Source organism: Anomalospiza imberbis, chromosome 5 (assembly GCF_031753505.1).
Source record: "Anomalospiza imberbis isolate Cuckoo-Finch-1a 21T00152 chromosome 5, ASM3175350v1, whole genome shotgun sequence".
Taxonomy (NCBI): Eukaryota; Metazoa; Chordata; class Aves; order Passeriformes; family Viduidae; genus Anomalospiza; species Anomalospiza imberbis.
In genome coordinates, this window is record NC_089685.1 from 58,351,626 (window position 1) to 58,371,225 (window position 19,600).

Below are 19,600 nucleotides of genomic sequence, written 5' to 3' on the forward strand. Positions count from 1 at the left end.
ACTGACAAACTCCAGATGAATTTTAGGTTAAATTGCTTGTGAATACTTGTCTTTTGCATGTGTTTTCAGCTGAGGTGGTTAAACAAAGGCTTTGCAGAGGTGTGTTCTGCCTCTTGTTTGGATGGGTTGCACACCTTCTGGATGGCTCTCTTGGCATCCACTGCTTCCCATTGGGATTTTGGAAGGAAGTGATTAACAAGGTGCTGATGAAATCTAGTTATACCCAAAAATGAAAGAAGGGACCAGATTTTCCCAAGTGTTTTGCTCAGTGGTCATCTCAGTGACTCTGTTGCTGTTACTTTTCATTTATCACTGTAGTGATGGAGAGCTTGAACTGGTATATTATTTTTATGGTAGGATTTTAAAAAACCAAAAAGCAGGTGAGTTGACAAATAAAAACATCCCACCATCACTAATCTTTATTGTGCTGATGATAAAATCAGTATTTGCTTTGCCTTGTCTAAAAGCTGTTTCCTGCGGGCTTCATCTGGTGTAGAATATTCTGCTGAACCCATGGTCGTGTTAAAGTCATTTATCACTGTCTCTTGGAGTTTTTATTAAACTTCTCTTAAGAACAAAAGGGTGCTACATTTATGTTTATAGGAAGAGCTGAAAGCAAGGAACTGCTGCGACATCCAAGCCAAAATTTTCAAGTTGTATTATATTTGAAATCACCATGGTTTATACTAATTTCTATTAAGTCCTTTGTGGCATGTTTGCATTAGACAGGGGTTCTGCAAAGCACTTGGGCTTTGCAGTCCCACCAAGCAGCTCCAGCAGTGAGGGGTGGTGGGACCCTGCTCTGGTACTTGGCCCCCAGCTTCTGCCTCTATCCCCAAACTTGCAGGGCTCTCTTCTGTTTTCATATCACTAAAGCTCAGAGTGTTGGAGTGATTTAAGAAATAATGATAAGATCATGAAACAGCTTGTGAGAAATAATCTCTTATTTGGGACTTTTGCGTGAAATATATGTATTACTCCATATTTTTATAAACTCTGTCAATAAGGATTCCTTTCTGTAGCAATTAATTATTTTCACTCTTCTCTTTCCCTAGCAGACAACACAAGCTTTTCTTTGGCATTCTTCTTTATCTTCCCCTCCCCCACTCTCAAAAAAGATGAAAGAAAAGAAGAAGGCTTTGATAGATTTATTGCCTGTAAATCTATGAAAGGTGCTACTAAAAATCTCAGACTGAATGGCTGAGATACCAGTGAGGATCCAGCTAAGAACCGTGTCTGATGTGGTCAGTAAAGTTCTCTGCCTGGTTGATAGCTTTCCTAAAGCTCCAACTCTCGTATTCCTGGGTTTTCTTGAGAACTTTTGCTCTGACATGCTGGAGAATTTAATTTCTCTTTTTCTTGTTTGAAGAGATAAGTTTGACAACATGACTAGAGCAGAGTATGTGCTGAAAGCTGTGGAAATAAAGCAGCAAATGAAAGAAATCCAGTTTTACTCATAAAAAAAAATCTTTATTTTTAGGCCAATTTTGGGGCTTTTTGACATTTGGTTTTCCCAGTAATTAAATGTTTTAATGTATCTTTGAGACTTTTAAACAGTTCAACTAAGCTACTTCATAACATTTCACTGCCCTTGAATATTTGTTCTGTATGATTTGAAATGTCTGTACTTTGGTTTTGGGGTTTTCCCCTCTTTCACTCTCCTGGGTAGGCTGCATAGTTTGGTGAGCTCTTTAATGAATATAAAGTGTGCTTTTGTCCTTGCAGTTTTCTTTGGAATTTTTTTTTACAAGGCACAGTTTTTAAGAATTGAAATATTAGACATCTGGATTTATTAAAGTCACAGTGCTGGGTGAGGGGAGCATTTTATTTTAAGAGCACTTCATTTTCACCTCTGAATAGGCAAGTAATCTTTGAAATGCCCCCATGGAGCAGAGCCTGTGCCCTTCTGCTACTGAGGCCAAGTCATCTGCTCATGTTTTAAATGAGCCACCATGAAGTTCCCATTTTCAGAGTCTTTTGAGAGATGGTTTGTTGGCAAAACCTACTAAGGGAGCTGCTTATATGGCATAGTGCTTCTCAAGGTGCTTTCTAAATGTCACTGAAACAAGCTTCCGTGGCATCACCAGTTTTACACAGGGATAAACAGGTGTGTGCATTGGTATTTCTGGAGGCCAGGCAGGGTTGGACTCAGTCCTCTGAGCTGTGGTTTTGTTGCAGGTACTGATACATCTGCTCCTGTTCAAGGCAGCAGATTTGAAGTAGTACACCTTAATTGTGTAAACTGAGGTCTAACCATACCCACTGGAGTCATGGAGACCTGAGGAAAATGAATGCTCTAATATTAGTTAATTGCTTTGAAGATGTATATTGAAAATAAGAGTTCTAAGTATCTTGGTAAATATTGTTTCCTTTATTACAGCAATGTGTCTCATTTTATGGGAGTCGTTTGCAGTAGCACTCAGTTTGTGGTGCTAAAGCGAGCCCATCAGTGTGCTTTACAAACTTGAGGGCTGCTTTGTGCTGGTGGCTCCCCTAAGCCAGAGAGGATGCTCACCCACACGTGCAGCTGCACGAGCTGAAAGCCGAGCCCGTTTCCGTGCCTGCCTGCAGCCACTGCCCGCAAGCCACACGGCGCCTACGGATGTCACGTCACCTACGTCCCTCGCAGGCTGGGGTGGCTGCAAAGCCCTCCTGCAGCAATGAGGAGCCAGCACAGCTCAGGGCAGTGCTGGTTTCCCTTCTCTTGGGCTGGCAGTGGTGTGGCTGTGTCATCAGCCTCCCTGCTGTTCCCTGGCCACCCTTGCAGATTCCTGGCTGTAGGCTGTGGCGTGTGGAGATTTGGTCAGCAGCCAAAACCAACTAACGGAGGGAATTGAATAAAGAGCGGGTGTTGGCACAGGCACAGCCGCACCGGTGGGGAGCTGTCGCTGGAACGGGATTTCCACAGGCAGCCAGTTCACTGGTGTTTGTCACCAGCTGAGTTCCAGCACAGCAGGCAGCTTGCAGGCCTGTGGGAGTCACCTTCCACGTCCAAAACTCTGGGGTCTGCCCAGCTTAGTGGCAGCTTTTCCAGCGTTTCCTGTGAGTCTGCATTCAATATCAAAACAGGGTATTAGAAAAACAATTCAGTTGTTACTAGTCAAGTATCTTGCACCTGGACTGCAAGGTGGGACGCCATGGGGCTCTTAGTTCAGGGGGAAATGTGGTGCCTTAGGTGCTTGCAGAGGTTTGTGTCGCTGAGATGATGGCCTGCACAAGTTGGGTTTTGGCAGGGCCTGAAGGCTTCACGGTCAGTAGATAAACTGCCATTATCCAGCTGAAAGTTGACAAAAACATGTTTCCACCCAGTCTAAATTCATAGAATCACAGAATGGTTTGGGCTGGAAGGGACCTTTAAAGGCCATCTATTCATACTCCCTGCAGTGAACAGAGACATCTTAAACAGAATCCTTTGAGCCCCATCCAGTCTGACCCTGAATGTTTCCAGGGACGGGACATCCACCATCTCTCTGGGAAACTTGTGCCAGTATTTTACCTCCCTCATTATAAACAAATTTTATCCTTATATCTAACCTAAATCAACTCCCCTTGTCTCACCAGAGCCTTCTCTTCTGCAGGTTGTAGAACACCAACTCTCTCTCTGTTTTCCTGGAAGTGTTCCACCCCTCTTATCATCTGTGACCTCCTCTGGACACATTTCTACAGGTCCATATCTTTCATGTGTTGAGGACCCCAGAGCTGGATGCAGTACATCTCTATTAATATATTTCTGGTCTTTGGATGAGACATTTCCTTAGTTGTTGTCCTGAATGTTGCCTTCGTCCAAAGAAGATCTGCATGTTCTGGCTGTCTCCAGGATGCATAATCTGTGTCTGCGGTAGTATTACATATTTTGAATCTCTCTCCTTGCTTGCTTCAGAGTGATTTCTTGGTCAGTCTGCTTTTGAAGTACCTAAATTAAGGTGTGCTGCACAGTAAAAATGAAGTGCAAACTGGTGTTTGCTTCAACAGAGCTGTCCTTACGTGTTGCTGCCACACGCCCCAGTAAGTTGCTGTTAACTCATGAAAGGTATGAGGGTGGTAGATCACGTTATCACACACTCAGCTGTCAGTTCATTCCCCAAAAGCATGCAGAGTGGGTTAGTGTAAGGATTATTTCCCATCATTTATGGTTTTATTGTTTTCCTTCTCTACTGCTGCTTGCATTAATCTTTTATGTCCCATCAGTAAAGCAGAGTTCACAAGCTCCTTATCTCTCTGTTCTACTTTATATTGGTCTGTGCTGACTCTTGAGTTATGTGCCTAAGGACATTTTAATCATACTTCAATGGCATATGAAAGCCATTGCTTCATCCTGCCTATTTTCCATGATTCTGAAGTCATCACAGGAATATCTTCCTCGTTTTCAAGAACTGTCTGTAGCAGTCATGTTTTACTTCACCCCCTGTCATGATGTGCCGACCCCAGAACACCAGTCTTGTTTGTTGTATGAACAATTCAGATTGTGAAGATCATGAGAAATGAGTTCAAGGCATTTGGTGTCTACATCTGCATCTTGTTTCCCTATCTCAGAGTGTGCAGGGGAAAGCCATGCTGCTGGACTTGCCCTTTCTGAGTCAGATGTCTTCTGAAACATTTTTTAGCTTAAGAACTCCAGTGGTGGAATTTCCAGGTGGCAGCTTTAAAATCAATCCATAGCCAAACACAATGTTTCCAGCGTTCTCTGAAGAAGAAAAACTTGGCTCAAAAGTTCCAGTTGTTCGCATTGTGATCAGGGCAAAGTCAAGGTTTCTTGGAGATCTGTAAATGTGAGCTGGTAGAATTTTTTATCTTTATGGGGTTCAGTGGAGGGTAAAACCTGTACTCCCAGTGTGTGTAATTTTGAGCACTGGTTTTGAAGGCTTTCAAACTGTTACATTGTCAGTGCTTTTGCCATGATTGTTACACTCATTGCTTTAAATCACTTGAGTTGGAGGTTTTTTTCCTGTCTGTTAGCCAAAAAGTTTGTTCTGAATTCAGTTTCAAGTAGTGGCTGCCTAAGCAGATTGGGGAGAGAGCCCATGGTCATAAGTCAGTACGGGTGGTGTGTTCACACAATTGATTTCAGAAACCAAATAGAAATGTGTCAAATTCCATAGCTAAGCTTAGTGGACAAAGCCTACCAGCTGAATGCCGACAAAGATGAAACTGCCCAGGGAAGGAGCTTTAGATATATGAAGTGAATAAGTTTCTCTGCTTTCCTGTGCCATGGACATGCTAAGAACAATTTCTATGTGGAAAAAGAAAAGATGCTCACTGTTTTTATCACAACTCCACTGAATTAAATGCAGTCTTTCAGTTCTCATATTGGCAGAACTGGGAAGGAGGGAGGTTGCTTCCACATCTGTCAGGGTTAGAAGCAGCTTTCTTACACAACAAACCATTTTGAGTGTCTACTATATCCATTGTTAGTTATTTAGAGACATAATTAATATGAAGAATTTGGACAAAAGAACTTTCTCATTATACAAACCTTGCATTAGAAAAGATGACCGATGTGCAACATATCTTTCACATGTTGCATCTGTGTAACATATCTACAATGGTGCAAGAGAAAATTACAGTTTCCCATTTAAAATGAACAGTTTAGCTTTGCCTGTGCATAGACTAGTTAGGAATTTTTTGTCTCTGAGTGCATTAAGACTTCATTTAAAAGACCACAGCAGTAAGAGAAATTGCTCTTATTTACTTAACGCGGTATTTTCTTGCTGATGGGTTGGTGCTCTGGGCACCATGTTCAGAAGCTGTCAGATGCCGTTGTGGCATCATCCTTAGCCCTGTACTGTGGCTTAGCCCTCACTAAAAATGCTCTGAGTAGAAGAGTCAGATCCTATTGCTTTTTAACTTTTGAGGTGGAATGGAAGCACAGATAGGCAGGGGACAGGGCATGGTAACTCCTTGTTTGCATGTTTTCTGTTGGCTCCAGCAAAGACCCACCAAGAGGGGTCTATGTGGAGGCCCTCCAAGCATCTCTCTGCACAGCCAAGTCTAACTCCTGTTCCTCTTAGCAGCAAGAATTGCTTCCCTGGCTACATATTTCTGAGCAAATGAGCTCAAAGTAAGTGACAATTTTTCAACAGTGGGTACTCTCTGGGAAGTCTGGATACAAATGCCTACTTTAATTTCAAATTGTATGTGCATATATATATATATATATATATATATGTATGTATATATGTGAACTCTGTTTAAATCTCTTAATGAAGCTTATAGATCACTCTTGGCCTTGTGTAGCAGTCCCTGTGGCTAGGGTCAATGGTAGTGTGTTGTCCTCTCATGGCTGGAGACCACAAATCTGCAAATGATTTAAACTGCAGGGCTCTGCCTTTTCACTAGAAGAGAAGTAAAATAACTAATTACAAATTTATTTTATTTTCAGATTGCAGATTTAGTCTGTTTTTGTTCCTTTTCTTTCTGACGTGCAGCTGAGGCAATGAAAACTTGCTTGTAGTGTTGTGTATTGCAATTAAATTTCATGGTGTGCTTTTATGCTGCAAAACAGTAGTTCTCATTGAATCCATGTCTTTCCCAAATAAAATGAACTTCATAATTCTCTTGTAATTCCCTGTGCTTCATATAATTGTTAGTATTAAGAAATCTAAGCCAGGGAGCATTTTGTTGTGTCTCTCCATAGAGAATGTGATTGGAATAGGTACAACTTCAGTTAGTTGAGGAGCTGTACCCACCTGCACGATGCCACAAACACACATCTCTTTGGGGACTGTACCTGAGTGAAGGAAATGGAGTTTGTTACTGGTTTAACAGTTAAATTTGTGGTCTTTCCCATCTAATATTTTGACTTTAATCAATTTTGAAGCATTATATTCAGTTTCTGTGTCCTTCATTGCATATAGTGCTGCTTAAGTCAGCCAATCAGTTATGTAATGCTGACCCACTGAAGCCCTGCCTGGAAGTTTCCAAACACCGTTTGGTTTCTTTCAGTCTGCTTCAAAGAGAGAAGGCTAGATAAAATCAGCAGATGTGATGTAGCTGGTGAGGCAATTACAGATACCTGCTGTATTGTTGTATGTCCCTGATTTCAGTTGCTTCTGATATGGTCCAGCAGTATTTAGCTTTTTCTAGGGCAGTCAGTTCCCCCAAAATGATTTAAAAATACTTTATTTTTTTCTTCCTTTTTTTTTTTTTAATAATGGTGGGCTTTTTGTGTGTGGTGTTGTTTTTTTTGGTTGTTTTTTCTTTTTAATTTCAGCAGAGTTGTCTCAGCTGTTTCTAAAACCAAGGCTGTGGGAGCAGAGCTGCTCCATGGTTTGTTCCTCGGCTTGGTTTTGGTGCTTTAGTATTTGGTGGAGCTGTGTTTGGAGGTGAAGCAGCTCCACAGGGTGGCCAAGGCACTGCTGAGGATTTGTCTCAGTCCCTGCAAGGGCACCAGTGGGAAGAAGGGAGCCTACAGGGAATGGCATTTATTCAAAGCAGAGGATGGATAAGATATGTCACGTCAGAGTCATGCTGGAAACCACACTGAACCACAAAGATAAAATAGCAAGTGTGTTTATTCATTAACTACTGTGTGTTAAGTGCTCTGGAGAAGGCTCTGATGTAGAGATGGTCATATATTCCTGTACTACAGGGTTTTTGGTGTTTGTTGGTCTATGTTGATCTGTGAGTTCCTAGGTGAAGCAGAGGAGATTAATAATGCAAAGGTTTGGATCTTCAGATTATGCATAAATGAAAACTGCATTTGACCTTTAACCACTCTGAGAATAAATATGCAGCCATTTCTCTCTGGGGAAAGTAATAGAGGGCATAATTTTTAAAAAATGCATTAGATATATTAGGAATAAAACTGTGTATCTTCATGTAAAATCCAGAATGTAGAAATGCGTGCTCTGCATGGATTATAAAGAACTATTAGATGTCTATAAAATAAACTTAAGTCTTTTTGGGATAAACCCGTAGCCACGTAATGAGCTCATGCATGTGAACACAGTTTGCATTATAGCTGGGTAGGGAAGAGTGTGTCTATCAGCTCTATTAAACCTGAATTATTTGAAATTGGTTCAGCCAGGCAATCTGTAGGGCAAGTGATCATAAATGTATGCTAGCAGCATAATCTAACCTCTCTTCTTGTAAATTTTTTTCATTGTCTATAATGATTTTGCCATATATATGTATGTATATAGGTTAACCTTTACTGGTCAGAACTGATGTATTGTTGTGGGTGTCTATATAGCAAAGGTCTGAATGGTAAAATACCTGCTATTAACAGGCAATTTCTATTTAGTAAGCCAAGAGGAATTTTGGAAGAATGTAAAGGTTACTTTTAGAAAGGACTGTCATCTGGCTGGTATCCAGGGTTTCCAGTCAGTGAAAGTTTTAGGTGAGTATTTGGCTTTAAATACATGGCAAAACCCCACTGAAATAAGCACATGCTGAAGTTTCTCCTTTCTTGAGGGAGGATGGGTACCTTGGTCCCATGCGGGTCATGGCTATCAGTGCCTGAGCTCAGGTGTTTACAGGTGGGGGCATCTCACCTGCTAGGGATACCCCAGATGATGTACCAAACCACACAGAGGCTGTGGGGCACGTCCTGCCGAGGGCTCTTAGGCAGTTCAGGAGATTGCCATAATCCTGTATCATAAACTTCGTGGGTAGGTGGTTTTTATCCTGCTCTGATAATCTGTTTACTTAGTGCATCCTTAGCAGGGTGGGAGGGAGTATAGTCAGTTCTTGGAGTGATGGAATACTGCCCTAAAGCCAGTAAATAGCAGCTTGTGTTTCTAAATCATCTTACCATTATTTACTTTATTAAACATGGGATTTCATGATGAGGGTGGAGTGGCTAATCTGATAGTCATCTGTGCAAGCAGTTGAAAGGAAATCCTAATTACTTACCCTTTTCTGTGGGCTCCACACACTCCAGTTTACCCAAAACTTATTCCTTGGGGGGCTAACATCCTGACCTCAAGTCAAGTGAGAGTTCTGTCAGAGCTACCTGCATTTTCTTGGTGAGGTGTGGCAACATGCAGCAGTAGTGCAACTTTGTTCACATGTATTCATAGCCTGTGGGGTTTCCTTGCAGCCCCTATGTGTCATGTGTTTTTGGGTTTGATGCCTTACCGACTGCAGACTTAAATAATTTTATTTCTTTTATATTTGTTTCATTAAGACACATACCTAGTGCCTTCCCAGAAACTTTTAGGACTGATGGTTTAGTTGTTCAAATTGAAGGATGGTGATGATTTTAGCAGCTTTGTGGTAGTATGGTAGCATTACCTGGGCCAGAGTCCAGGGTTTTGGCATTCATGGAAGGTGACTTAAAAAGCAAAGATCAAGATCCCAGCTCTGCATGAAGTGGTGTCATTCTCCATCAACCAGTCACCTCACCCTTGTATGGTCAGGTGTTTTCACCAGTTGGAATTGCAAACCATCCTTATTCCTGCTGTATGTATCAGGTTTGCATCAGCTTTTGCATACATAACTGGCTCCCAAGTGCAAGTGGTTGCTCCATAGACCACAGATGCTTTGTCACACTCCCCTCAATCCCATTTCCAGCCGCTTCCACTTGGGAAATGGGAAGGGTGCAGTTGGTACCTACAATGGGAATGCCCTGTGCTCAGTCTCAGCACTGTGTGTCTGCTCTGCTGTGTATTATTTATAGAGTTTTGTATAAGCTGATGGTATTCTGAAGTGATAGGAGGGCTTTCTGGCAAACAATTCCTTCTCCTGTAAAAAGCATACTCATCTTTGCAAATATTGAAGCAAATGTAGGCGGTGTTTTTTAGGGTTTTCAAAGTATTCTTGCCAAGTGTATTGTAGAGTATTAGTGCAACTGCTCAGAAACAGAAGCACGTGAGTGTTTCTGGAATGATGTGCCTAACCCTTGAAGTAATCTGGTGCCAAAAGGATGGTGGCACACAGAGAAAGCAATGGAAAATATGCTCTTTTGGACCAGGCATTTTGTGCTGCTTTACTACAGCTGCAGTACCTGGAACACGAGCCTGTTAGGATTGTAGGTCTTGCAAGACCAGAAGATGACGTCCTTGCATGGGATTACTCATTTGCAGTTTGATACTCAGTCTGTCTTCTCAAGAAGCCCAAACCAGCATTGTTACAGAAGCTTACTGCTCATGCATGATAGCGCTCAAAGAGCATCTGGTGCCTTGTGTGTCAAACACTGGAGGAGACAGGGCTGGGTCAGGAGAGGTGCTGTATCAGCACTGTGGGGCTCTCGGGCTGTGCCCATATCATGGTTCTGATAGGGGAAGGGGAAGGCTTCAGTCTGGGCTGGGCATTTCAGGCGGCCAGGTAATGAATGAAGGAAATTATTGGCTCTGGGAAAGTGTATTATAAGCTATGAATCACTGAATCCTCTCTCATTCTGCTGTTACCAGCTGACAGGTCTTTGTCCGTAAAATAAAACCCATTAACGCATTCTTAGTCATTTTTGGTGACTCAAAGGCTTAGACCTTCTTTGAACTCTCAGTCTAAGAGGAACTTGGCTTGTTTTTAGCCAAACCCATTTTTGCCTGAGTTAGTACTCCTGCGCATTCCTAGGGTCACATTTCTGCCAGTGCACGTCCTTTCCTCCTGAAGTATGTGTCTTAGGTCTTGCTGCAAGAGGCACTCTCATGGTTTGACCGGGTGCCATCAAATCTGCATTTCTCCAAACTTTTTCACCTGCTGGTACTGCCAACACGTTCATCGTGACCTTTTCTTCCATCAGATTCCCTGTGACCTCTCAGCTTCTTCTTGGGTTGCCACACTGAGGGCTGAATGTGTTATACTTACTTGCATGTAGCAAAGAAGGAAGATGGTACTGGCATTTTTTTATTGTTTCCCCTTTTTTTTTTTGTATTTGAATGCCTCCTGTCAAAAAGTAAGACAAAACCTTTTTCCCAGACATCGTGAGTTCGAGGGCATCATAACTTAGATCAGGGTAATCTCAACCTGATGGGTGCTCAATGTGAAATTAATGCACTATGTCAGCTCTAACATCTCCCTGCCAAAAAAATCACAAGTCTCACTGAAACTTTTATGGTCACTGTGACAGTGGAACAGCATGACTGAGCAGAGTGTGCTATCGTGCAATTTTCCTGTTCCAAAGTTGATAAAATGCCCCTTTGTGGCCAACAGGGAGAGAGCAGTAGTGAAAATCACAGGGAGGTGAAGGCACAGGGTGCACATCAGTGCCCTCACTGTGGCATCAGCTGCCCCTCACTGTGCTGTCATCCCACGTGTTGGCTGTCCAGCCCGTGGATGCACGCTGGAAAACAGCATCTTCAGCAGCACCACAAAGACCTCTTTAGGAAACTGGGGCAAGACTTTTAGGATAAGCATGAGGAGATGGATCTCTGTTTCCTCTCTCATGGACTCACTTGCTCCATATTCACTGATTTTTAGTTGCTTTTGTGGTGGTTTTGAGGATTTTGAAGTTTAGCAATTCATTTTGGCAAGACTTAAGATTTTCCTTTCCCTATATCCTAATAAAAATAAATATAAAGCTGTAGTTAGTGATTTGGGAGCTCAATTTCTGTGTTTAGGGGGATTTAATTTTCTGATTCTTCTTTGTTTTGTAATATATTGCCTGAACAATCAAATCCATCCCACGTTCCACTTGGTTGTGCACCACTTAACTGCTTGGTGCTAGCAGAATATATCCTAATTTAGTTGAATTGTTGTTACTTGTATGCCATTTTAAGCAGCAGTGATTGCCACTCATTATCATTAGGCAAAAACTATTACCTTTAGAGGGATCCTAATAGGGAGGACATCCCAGTTAAGTAGAAAGTGCTCTGCTAAGAAACTTCATTACGAGAAAAGATGTTACAGTTGCATTTTGTAATATAATTCTATTATCTTGTCTTCCTGTAGCATCTGCTCAGATATCTCACAGAGGTGCTCTCTGCTTTGGAGGATTTAGTTAGGCTCTTAGTTCTGTAATTTTTAAGCATTATTCATTTGCTCTTCTCCTGGTTTTTCCAGGAGAGAAAGGGTGATCTCCTGTGGTTAAAATGCAAAACTAGAAGCCTTACAGTCTTTTCCTGGTTTTCTCTGACACTCTTTATTTCACCTTGTATCAGTTACTAAACTCTCCTATGCTTCACTTTCACTTTCTCAATGTATTAGACATGAATAATACCTTACCTGCATGATGCCAGTGTCTTGAGGTGAAGTATAGAGCTTTGTAAAGCCTTTTAATGTTGTTGAGTACTGGGTGTTAAAGACACACAAAGGCAGTGTCCCTTTAGACTCCTGATTCCTGTTCCTGCTCCACCCTTCCTCGTTTGGGCTGCTCTGCCTACTGTAAGACTCCAATTCTGGAAACTTGATCTCACCACCTAGCTTTCCCAAGTGCTTTGGATTCTCTTCCATGCAAAGCCACTCCTTGTTATTTAACCGGGTTGGAATGTGTGGAAAGAAGACACTTTGCTCTTCTTGCCTTGAACGGGTTCCAGCTCGGCCGTTAGCTGAAAGCAGTGGCTGATATGATCAGCTCTAAAGTTTTCCCTGTGGCCTCATCTCTGTAAGGAGAATGTTTTCCATCTGCCTTGCCCATCAGGTGGGCAGGCTGAGCTTGGGAATGATGGCACAGGTTGTTTAAAACAATGGAGACCGTGGGATTTCTTTCCAGGTGAGCTTGGACTGTAGCAGTTTGTGTCACTTTACATTCACCAGCTCCTACACACCTGGTGTGAGGGTGCTGAGCTCAGGGTGCTGCAGATCCCATATCATCCCTCAAGATCTACTGAGCACCTGGATGGTGTCCTCATGTACTCCTGGTTGCCACGACTGCAGAGTGCGGGGTTGGGAGAGTTTTTCTGTATGTTGGAATACCAGCCAAGAGGGGTTTGCACCTAGTCAAGTATTTTGCTGTTGCAAAGGCAGCTGGCAATACCTTTGACTCATTAGTTTTTCCCATAGACCTTTATATTGTAGATGTCAAGAACGTTCTCTGGTACTGGAAAGTATTTTAGTCCATGAGATTGTGGAAGAAAAGAGGTTTTTTGGGGTTTTTTGGGGTTTTTTGGGTTTTTTTGGGTTTTTTTTTTTTTTTTTTGTCCTTTTTTTGTTGTTTGCTTTAGGGTTTTTTTTTAATTATTGGCTGTTCTGTGAGCTCTTGAACGTCTCAGGATTATGAGAAGAGACTGGTCTCAAAGACTTTCTAGTCCTGTGTTCCCATGTAATAAAATGTATACATTGTGATGACTGAGGGGATTTTCTACTCCTGAAGGTAGTCCTCCTGGGTAAGGTCGGCATTTACTTGAGCAATGTAATATGCAACACCACGTATTGGGGACAGCTCAGGGTTAACTACCATTTTCAGGCTCATTTTGTGCAGCAATTTGCCTTATATCTATCCTACACGCTTAAATTCTATGAACTCTTACTAGGATCCAGCTATTCCTTGTAGTGGGAATATAAACTCTTCTCCAGATATATACATTTGCTTAAGATGTAATAGATAAAGGAGGAGGTAAAAGATTATTTGAATTACTTTCTCTTGAAAGTAATAGCACTTAAAGAAAAGTAACAGGAGAGCACCAAAGCATTCATGTTTCTATTCAGACTCTAAGTTGGTATAAAGAAGTCTGGCAATCTTTCCAAAAGAATGAATGGTAAAAAGTGAAAAAAGTATTTTTTGGTGTTTACAGCACTTATATTTTTAGTGAAAACAAACATTTGTATTAGGTATCTGCTAGATTACTCAGCCATGGGTCAATTTGAATCAGATTGTTCAGGGGATATTTTTATTAATTTAATGCCTTTGAAAGTTTGTTTTGTTTAGAGCATGGCATTTGAATACTGAAAGTAAGGGAGGAGGCAAAGAATTTGAGATTTGGATGACATTAGATATTGCAGACCCATAAATATAGGCAGTGCACACTTCTTACTTGCCTTGTTCTATCACTTTATGTACATATATATATATATATGTATATAAAAATTCAGCAATAGTTGAGGTATGGGCATAGGTGCCACCACTTCAGGAATTAAGTGTTTGGGCAAGAGCTGGTATATAAGTGCAGGTATCTGTCTAAATTAAGAAGCAATAGAAAAAGCTGAGATTTTTAAAAATATTTTTTTAAATGACTCTTCTGTATTTAGGTGAACTTTGGTCTGCAGTCTCTGTATTTTTCCTGCTCTGAAAAGCTGTAAGAGATCGCACAGTGGCCGCTGTGTCTGGTGTTGGGGTTGCTCTTGGCTCTCAGGTCCTTCAGGGTATTTTCCTGGGGAGGCAATTAGGAGCTCTGCTGGGACTGCTGCTGGGCACTGAGTTTGGGATAGTTGTGTGATGCACTCAGTGCTGCAAGGACAGCATTGGTCAGCTCTGTGGCAAGCTCTGAAAGAAGTATGCAGGAAAGCATGTATTTTTGTGCCAAAATCTGCTTTGCAGTGCAGGGTGGTGCATCAGCTAAGCCCAAGAGGTGGGAATGTGCATGGGGAAGCTGGAAGAATTACCAGGTACCCCAGTCTCTGGATGAGTTTGCATGAAGGTTTAAAATAACTCCTCCTTTTACATAAAAAGTCTGGGCATCTTCACTTTGTAATTTTGTGCAGTACTTTGGTCTGGGATTTTTAAGTCCTTAGGGATTGAGCTCTGGCTTGTGCTTTAGCTAAGCCCAGAAGGCAGGGAAATGTGAAACGTAATAATTGTGCATCACATTTTCTCTATGATGTTGCTTTTTCTCTAGGGATTTCGTAGGGGGAGCATTGGGAGCTTATCACTGTGATTTTTTTTTTTTTTTTTTTTTTTTTTTTTTTTTTTTTTTTTGCATCCTTCTGATTTTAAAATGTATGGCTTTCTCTTCAGTCTTTCACCTATAGCTTGCAGGGTACTCTGAGGCCAAGGGCAAACTGAATACAGCAATGTTGGGTATGGCCCATTCTGGATGTGTCCAGGCAATCAAGTCCTGGGCAGGTCCATGCCCCAAGGAGGGTACAGAGACAAGGGGAAGCACCAAAAGAGGTGACAAAATCCAAATACACGAGAGTGCTTTGGTTGTCCTGCCTGCTTCCAGCACTGCACAGCAGCTGGGGTGTGGCTGCTGCACATTGCTGGTGGCACAGAGCAGACAGGGATGCACTGACGGAGACTGGCCCGGGATTCATTGGGTGCATCAGCTGCTGACTGCTTCATTTCCACTCCAGGGAATTGCAGGGAAGAAAAGGGATAAAATAATGGGCAAAGAAGTGCACAGCATTGAGTAACCATGCAGAAAGGAAGGACATTGAACAGTGCCAGTTGAGAGAAAAGACAGGTACCACTGTTCATTTCTGAAGACACTGCACAGAAATCTTCTTCGGTGTGGAATGACGGATAGAATTGGCAGTGACAGCCAGAAAAGGAACGGGGAAAAACTCCTGGTTTTCAGACCTTTGGAAACTTGAGGTCCTCACCTCAAGAAAATGCGTTCTCATGTTCAACACAATAAGGCTGAAAAGGCAAGTGTATAATACGAATTGGCAGAGAGTTAAAATAAGGAAGTTGAACTGTAGCCAAAGCAGGGAAAGATGATAGTGGCTTTTTAGATGTTTCTATGTATAAAAAAAGATATTTATAATCAAAAATTGTTTATCTTTTTCCCCTCCCCTTCAGTTTGGTATGCTCTCTTCTTCCTTCCAGTAGCCTTTCATCAGTAAATTTGAGCTTTACATCAAACACTGATAAAAAGAGATTGGTTTTTCTTCTACAAAGCATTTTAGTTGCTTTTATATTTTTGGGGGAAACAGTTGAAGCTAGAAGATTGGCTGAGTTGTATGCCCAAGCCATAAAATTCCTTTTCTCCATGCTTGTGAAAACCAGATTTGATCCAACAAAATTATGAGTTACAAACAAATCCTCCATCACCCCACTGGTCACTCGCTGTGGTCAATTATAGTTTCAAAGCTGATCTAAGAATCAGATGTTTGGCTATTGTGTGTCTCTGCTAATCTCCAACCCAAGTGTAACCCTTTGGCATGACACATCCTATAATTCGTTAAGTTTTGTAACAATGGCTCATTTTGCATTTCATTGGCACTTTTCTCTCCAATAGCCTAAGAATATGCTCCCCTCACTAAAGACCAGAGTAATTAATCATTAGGGCTGTTTGTAAGGAAAAGGCCTAGCTGTGGGAACAGAGTCACAGGCAAAGCAGAGAATAAGATTTTTATATCCCACTGCATGAATCACTTGGAGAAATATCTTCTGTATGCAATTATAATATAAAAAAATTTGAATTTTATTTGTAAAGTTATCTTAAAACAGTATTTTTTTCTCCATGCTTAAGGTGTGTTTTTGTAGAAAAATTATCCAGTTCATTTTTTAAAGATGCCATAAAGTGGCTTGTAGTCTATTTCTTGTTTTTAGAAATCTCTTAGAATATTAGATCATTTTTACATCTGTTTTCTGCAGGGAAGACTCTTCCAATTTGGTCTTAATTTCTATCCATTAAAATGATAAAGAAGAATCTAAAAAAATGGGAGAGAATACTTACTAAAATGTGCAGGCAAGCCTGCATTTTAAATGCAGGTGTTGTACTTCCCGAGCTCTGTACATCCACAGAATATCAATGTTGATCAGTGCAGCAAGTGTTTATGAGAGTCAGCCACTGAGTGATGGCAGGAAAATTGGAAGAGCTCGTTTGATAAGCTGTTGTCACTTTTCCTTCCTTACCTCTCGGCTTTGAATTGTTCCCTCCCCAGTGCTGTGTCAGGTGTCCTGCTCTTTCTCTCCAGGGCACTTTCTTATGAGTTGTGTTACTCCCTCATGACCTTCTACACATTCATGGGGTTGTTACAAGCCTGGGGCCAGGGGCTGGGAATTACATCTGTTCCTCCTGCTCCATCTCCAAGATTCAAACAGGCTGTTGGGGATTTTGTTCTGGTGGCGCTACTGTGTGCAGAGTATGATCCTAGTTTAGGTTGCTGTCTCATGGCCATGGTGGACAAGACCTTTGGTCTTGGTTTTCCCAGTGTATACCCCTACTTTTTTCTTTGGAATGGGTTCATGGAACCTGTGTCACCTCTCTCCTCTCAGGATGGATGCTTTTAGGTCTGTGCTGCAAATATAACTTGCAGACTCAATTGGTTGCAGGGAGGAGATGGATGTGAGGAGAGGAATCCAAGATGGTTTGGTGAAGCTAACAAGATGTCTGAGAAGCATCTCCTTTCAGGTGCATTTCCTGATCATGCAGTGCTCCAAAGCAGTTGACAGTTCTATCAGTCTGCTGACAGAATTATTGGTCAGTAGAGTTAGATGTCATATATTTACTGAGCTGGGAAACTAAGCAAATTCTTCCCTTGAAGAAAAACTTTAAATATGTACCTCTTCTTAATGGATTTTGCAGTCTGCTTGGCCTATAAGGGCAGAACCTAAACTCTCTATTTAAAGGAAGGAGTAGTAAAAGCTACTGGAAAAAATAAATTTCCTACTCTAGCTTGTTTTCAAAGGCAATATTTGGAGATGAGATGATATTTAATCATCATAAAGAGGTACAATTCCACTGCCTCCAGTGGCTCTCCACTTGTGTATGTCCCAGAGGAATTGGGAAGGTGATGTTGTGAAAAGCATAGCCAGAGCTGACTGTACACAGAGCCTGGGAAGGGAGGAGAGTTTGCTCTCCAAGCTGGACCAATGCAGCTGTTGCCCAAGGCTGGTAATGCAGTGTTTGCTCTTGTAAATATGTTCTGATTTTTAGCATGACAATGATTTTGGTGAATAAACAGATGCCCTCCATCTATTCTTGAGGGTTTACATGTCGTGGCAGAAAGTGACTTTTGTGCCTGAACGAATGTGTATGTAAATCATTTTATGTCAGTAGCTTTACTTTTGCCCTGCGCCATAAAAATTCACTGCTCAAAGGGCTTCTGCATAATGGGCTTTTGGAGCCCAAGCAGTTCAATTGCTGGGAGCTGTATTTACAAAAGAAATTCAATCAGCCATCAATGACACTTACAGCATCTTGATGCTGTCCCTTATTTTGGCAATTCACAGTGAAATTCCCTTGCAGGAAAAACCTGTAAATGTGTTGTCTGTCTCATCTACAATTTGAAAGCCAGTCTTTAGGAATTCAGAGATACCATTAGATGCCATTTTCTAATAATTTTGTGTAGGTTTGGAGTAGTTTCTTGGAGGCTTCTTTGAAACTCTCTTGAACTCCCTCTTGAGCACTCCTCCTAGGTTTTTCTGTAAGAGTTATCCTGAGGTGGCATCGTAATGAGCTTGAAGATATTCAGAAGGGCTAACAAGGGCCACTTCTTCATGAGTCATCTGTGTTAGAGGACACTGTGTTACAGATGTTGGTTGTCTTCAAGCTGTGCACATGCAGGCTGTGTCTTGGAATGTCCCCAAAACGATGTGGTGGTGGCAGCAAAGTTACCATACGAGCTGAAATAACACTGGGCTTCTCCTTTCTTTTTATCCAATGTAGGTGTTCTCTGCCTGCCGGACAGCTTGAACCTTCACAAGGACCAGCAGAGGTCAAACAAGCCCGGGGAGGTGCAGATGTTCAGCCAGTCAGAGCTGAGGACCATCGAACAGTCTCTACTTGCCACACGCGTGGGGAGCATCGCTGAACTCAGTAAGTACCAGGCTGTTGAGAATGTTTGGATCTCTTTCCTTGAAGTAAAGCAAAGCTAAGGGCATTGCCCAGTTCTGCTGAGGAGAGATGAGAGGGCTGCAAAATGTTGAAGGAGATGTTGGGCAGATCTAGCTGTGTTCATGCTCCATTGTTAGTTCAGAAGCTGAAGCTATGGGAGGAAAGTGTTGTATAGACTCATAGCAATGCCTGTGGCTTGTTTGCATACATTGCTCTCAGCCTGGCCAGATTTGCAAGTGTCTCTTGAAATGGTATCCTGTCTCATTTCAGTGGGATGTCTGTTTTAGGATGGGCAGGCAGAAAGCTGAAGGCTGTAATAAGTAAATATTGTCATATGTTGCAGATCTACTTCATCCTCTGTTAGAGAAGATCCTTTACCTGCCTTTCCTTCTCCAGCCCTACAACTCAAACCTGCACCAGAGAAACTAACTCCTGAAAGAATAATTGTTTGCTATTAATCAAAGAACTTTTTGGGAAATATAGGAATCTTTGATATTTGTCAAAATTTGAAAACTTGGCTTTTGGCACTAATAAATGGTAGGAGGCAAAGGCCATATGCATCCTTATGCGACGTGGAGATAAAATTACCAGAAGTGCTTTATTTAAACTTTTGTTTTCTTAAGAGAGAAGCATTCCAATCACGTTTGTGGTCTAGTTAGGTACAGGAAGCTATGTGTGGGAAAACAGAATCATTCAGACAAAAAAGTGGTTTTTTTCTGAGGTTTGTGAGAAATACTGTCAACTATTCTTTTCCTGAGGTCTGTTACAAAATTTTGGGGAGAAATTGAAAATACTTGAATCTGTGAAGATATAGACTACCCAACCTACTTCTGTTCTTGTTAATGAATTGTGTGTTACCAGCATCATAAAGAACTCTTGTGCATTTTTAGCACTTCCTGTAGCAATGGGAGTCTCCTCTGTAGCTCCATCCTATCATCGTGGTTCAATTTCCTCCTGTTCATGAGCCATGTGGATGCACCAAGGATGTTTATCTACAAGACACAAGATGAATTTCTGTTTTCAGCTTGCTAATTTTAATTTGCTCTGGTGCAGCGTCA

At 41.7% G+C, this 19,600-nt stretch overlaps 1 protein-coding gene across 4 annotated transcripts in view; it reads left to right on the forward strand.

Annotated features, from left to right (window-relative positions):
- Window positions 1-19,600, forward strand: part of ABTB3 (ankyrin repeat and BTB domain containing 3) — a 164,217-nt gene that overhangs the window by 75,523 nt on the left and 69,094 nt on the right. For all 4 annotated transcript variants that reach the window (XM_068191077.1, XM_068191076.1, XM_068191074.1 and 1 more), the window contains exon 2: window positions 18,375-18,524. In XM_068191077.1, coding sequence (XP_068047178.1) covers window positions 18,375-18,524 — 150 coding nt within the window. The remainder of the gene's footprint in view (window positions 1-18,374; window positions 18,525-19,600) is intronic.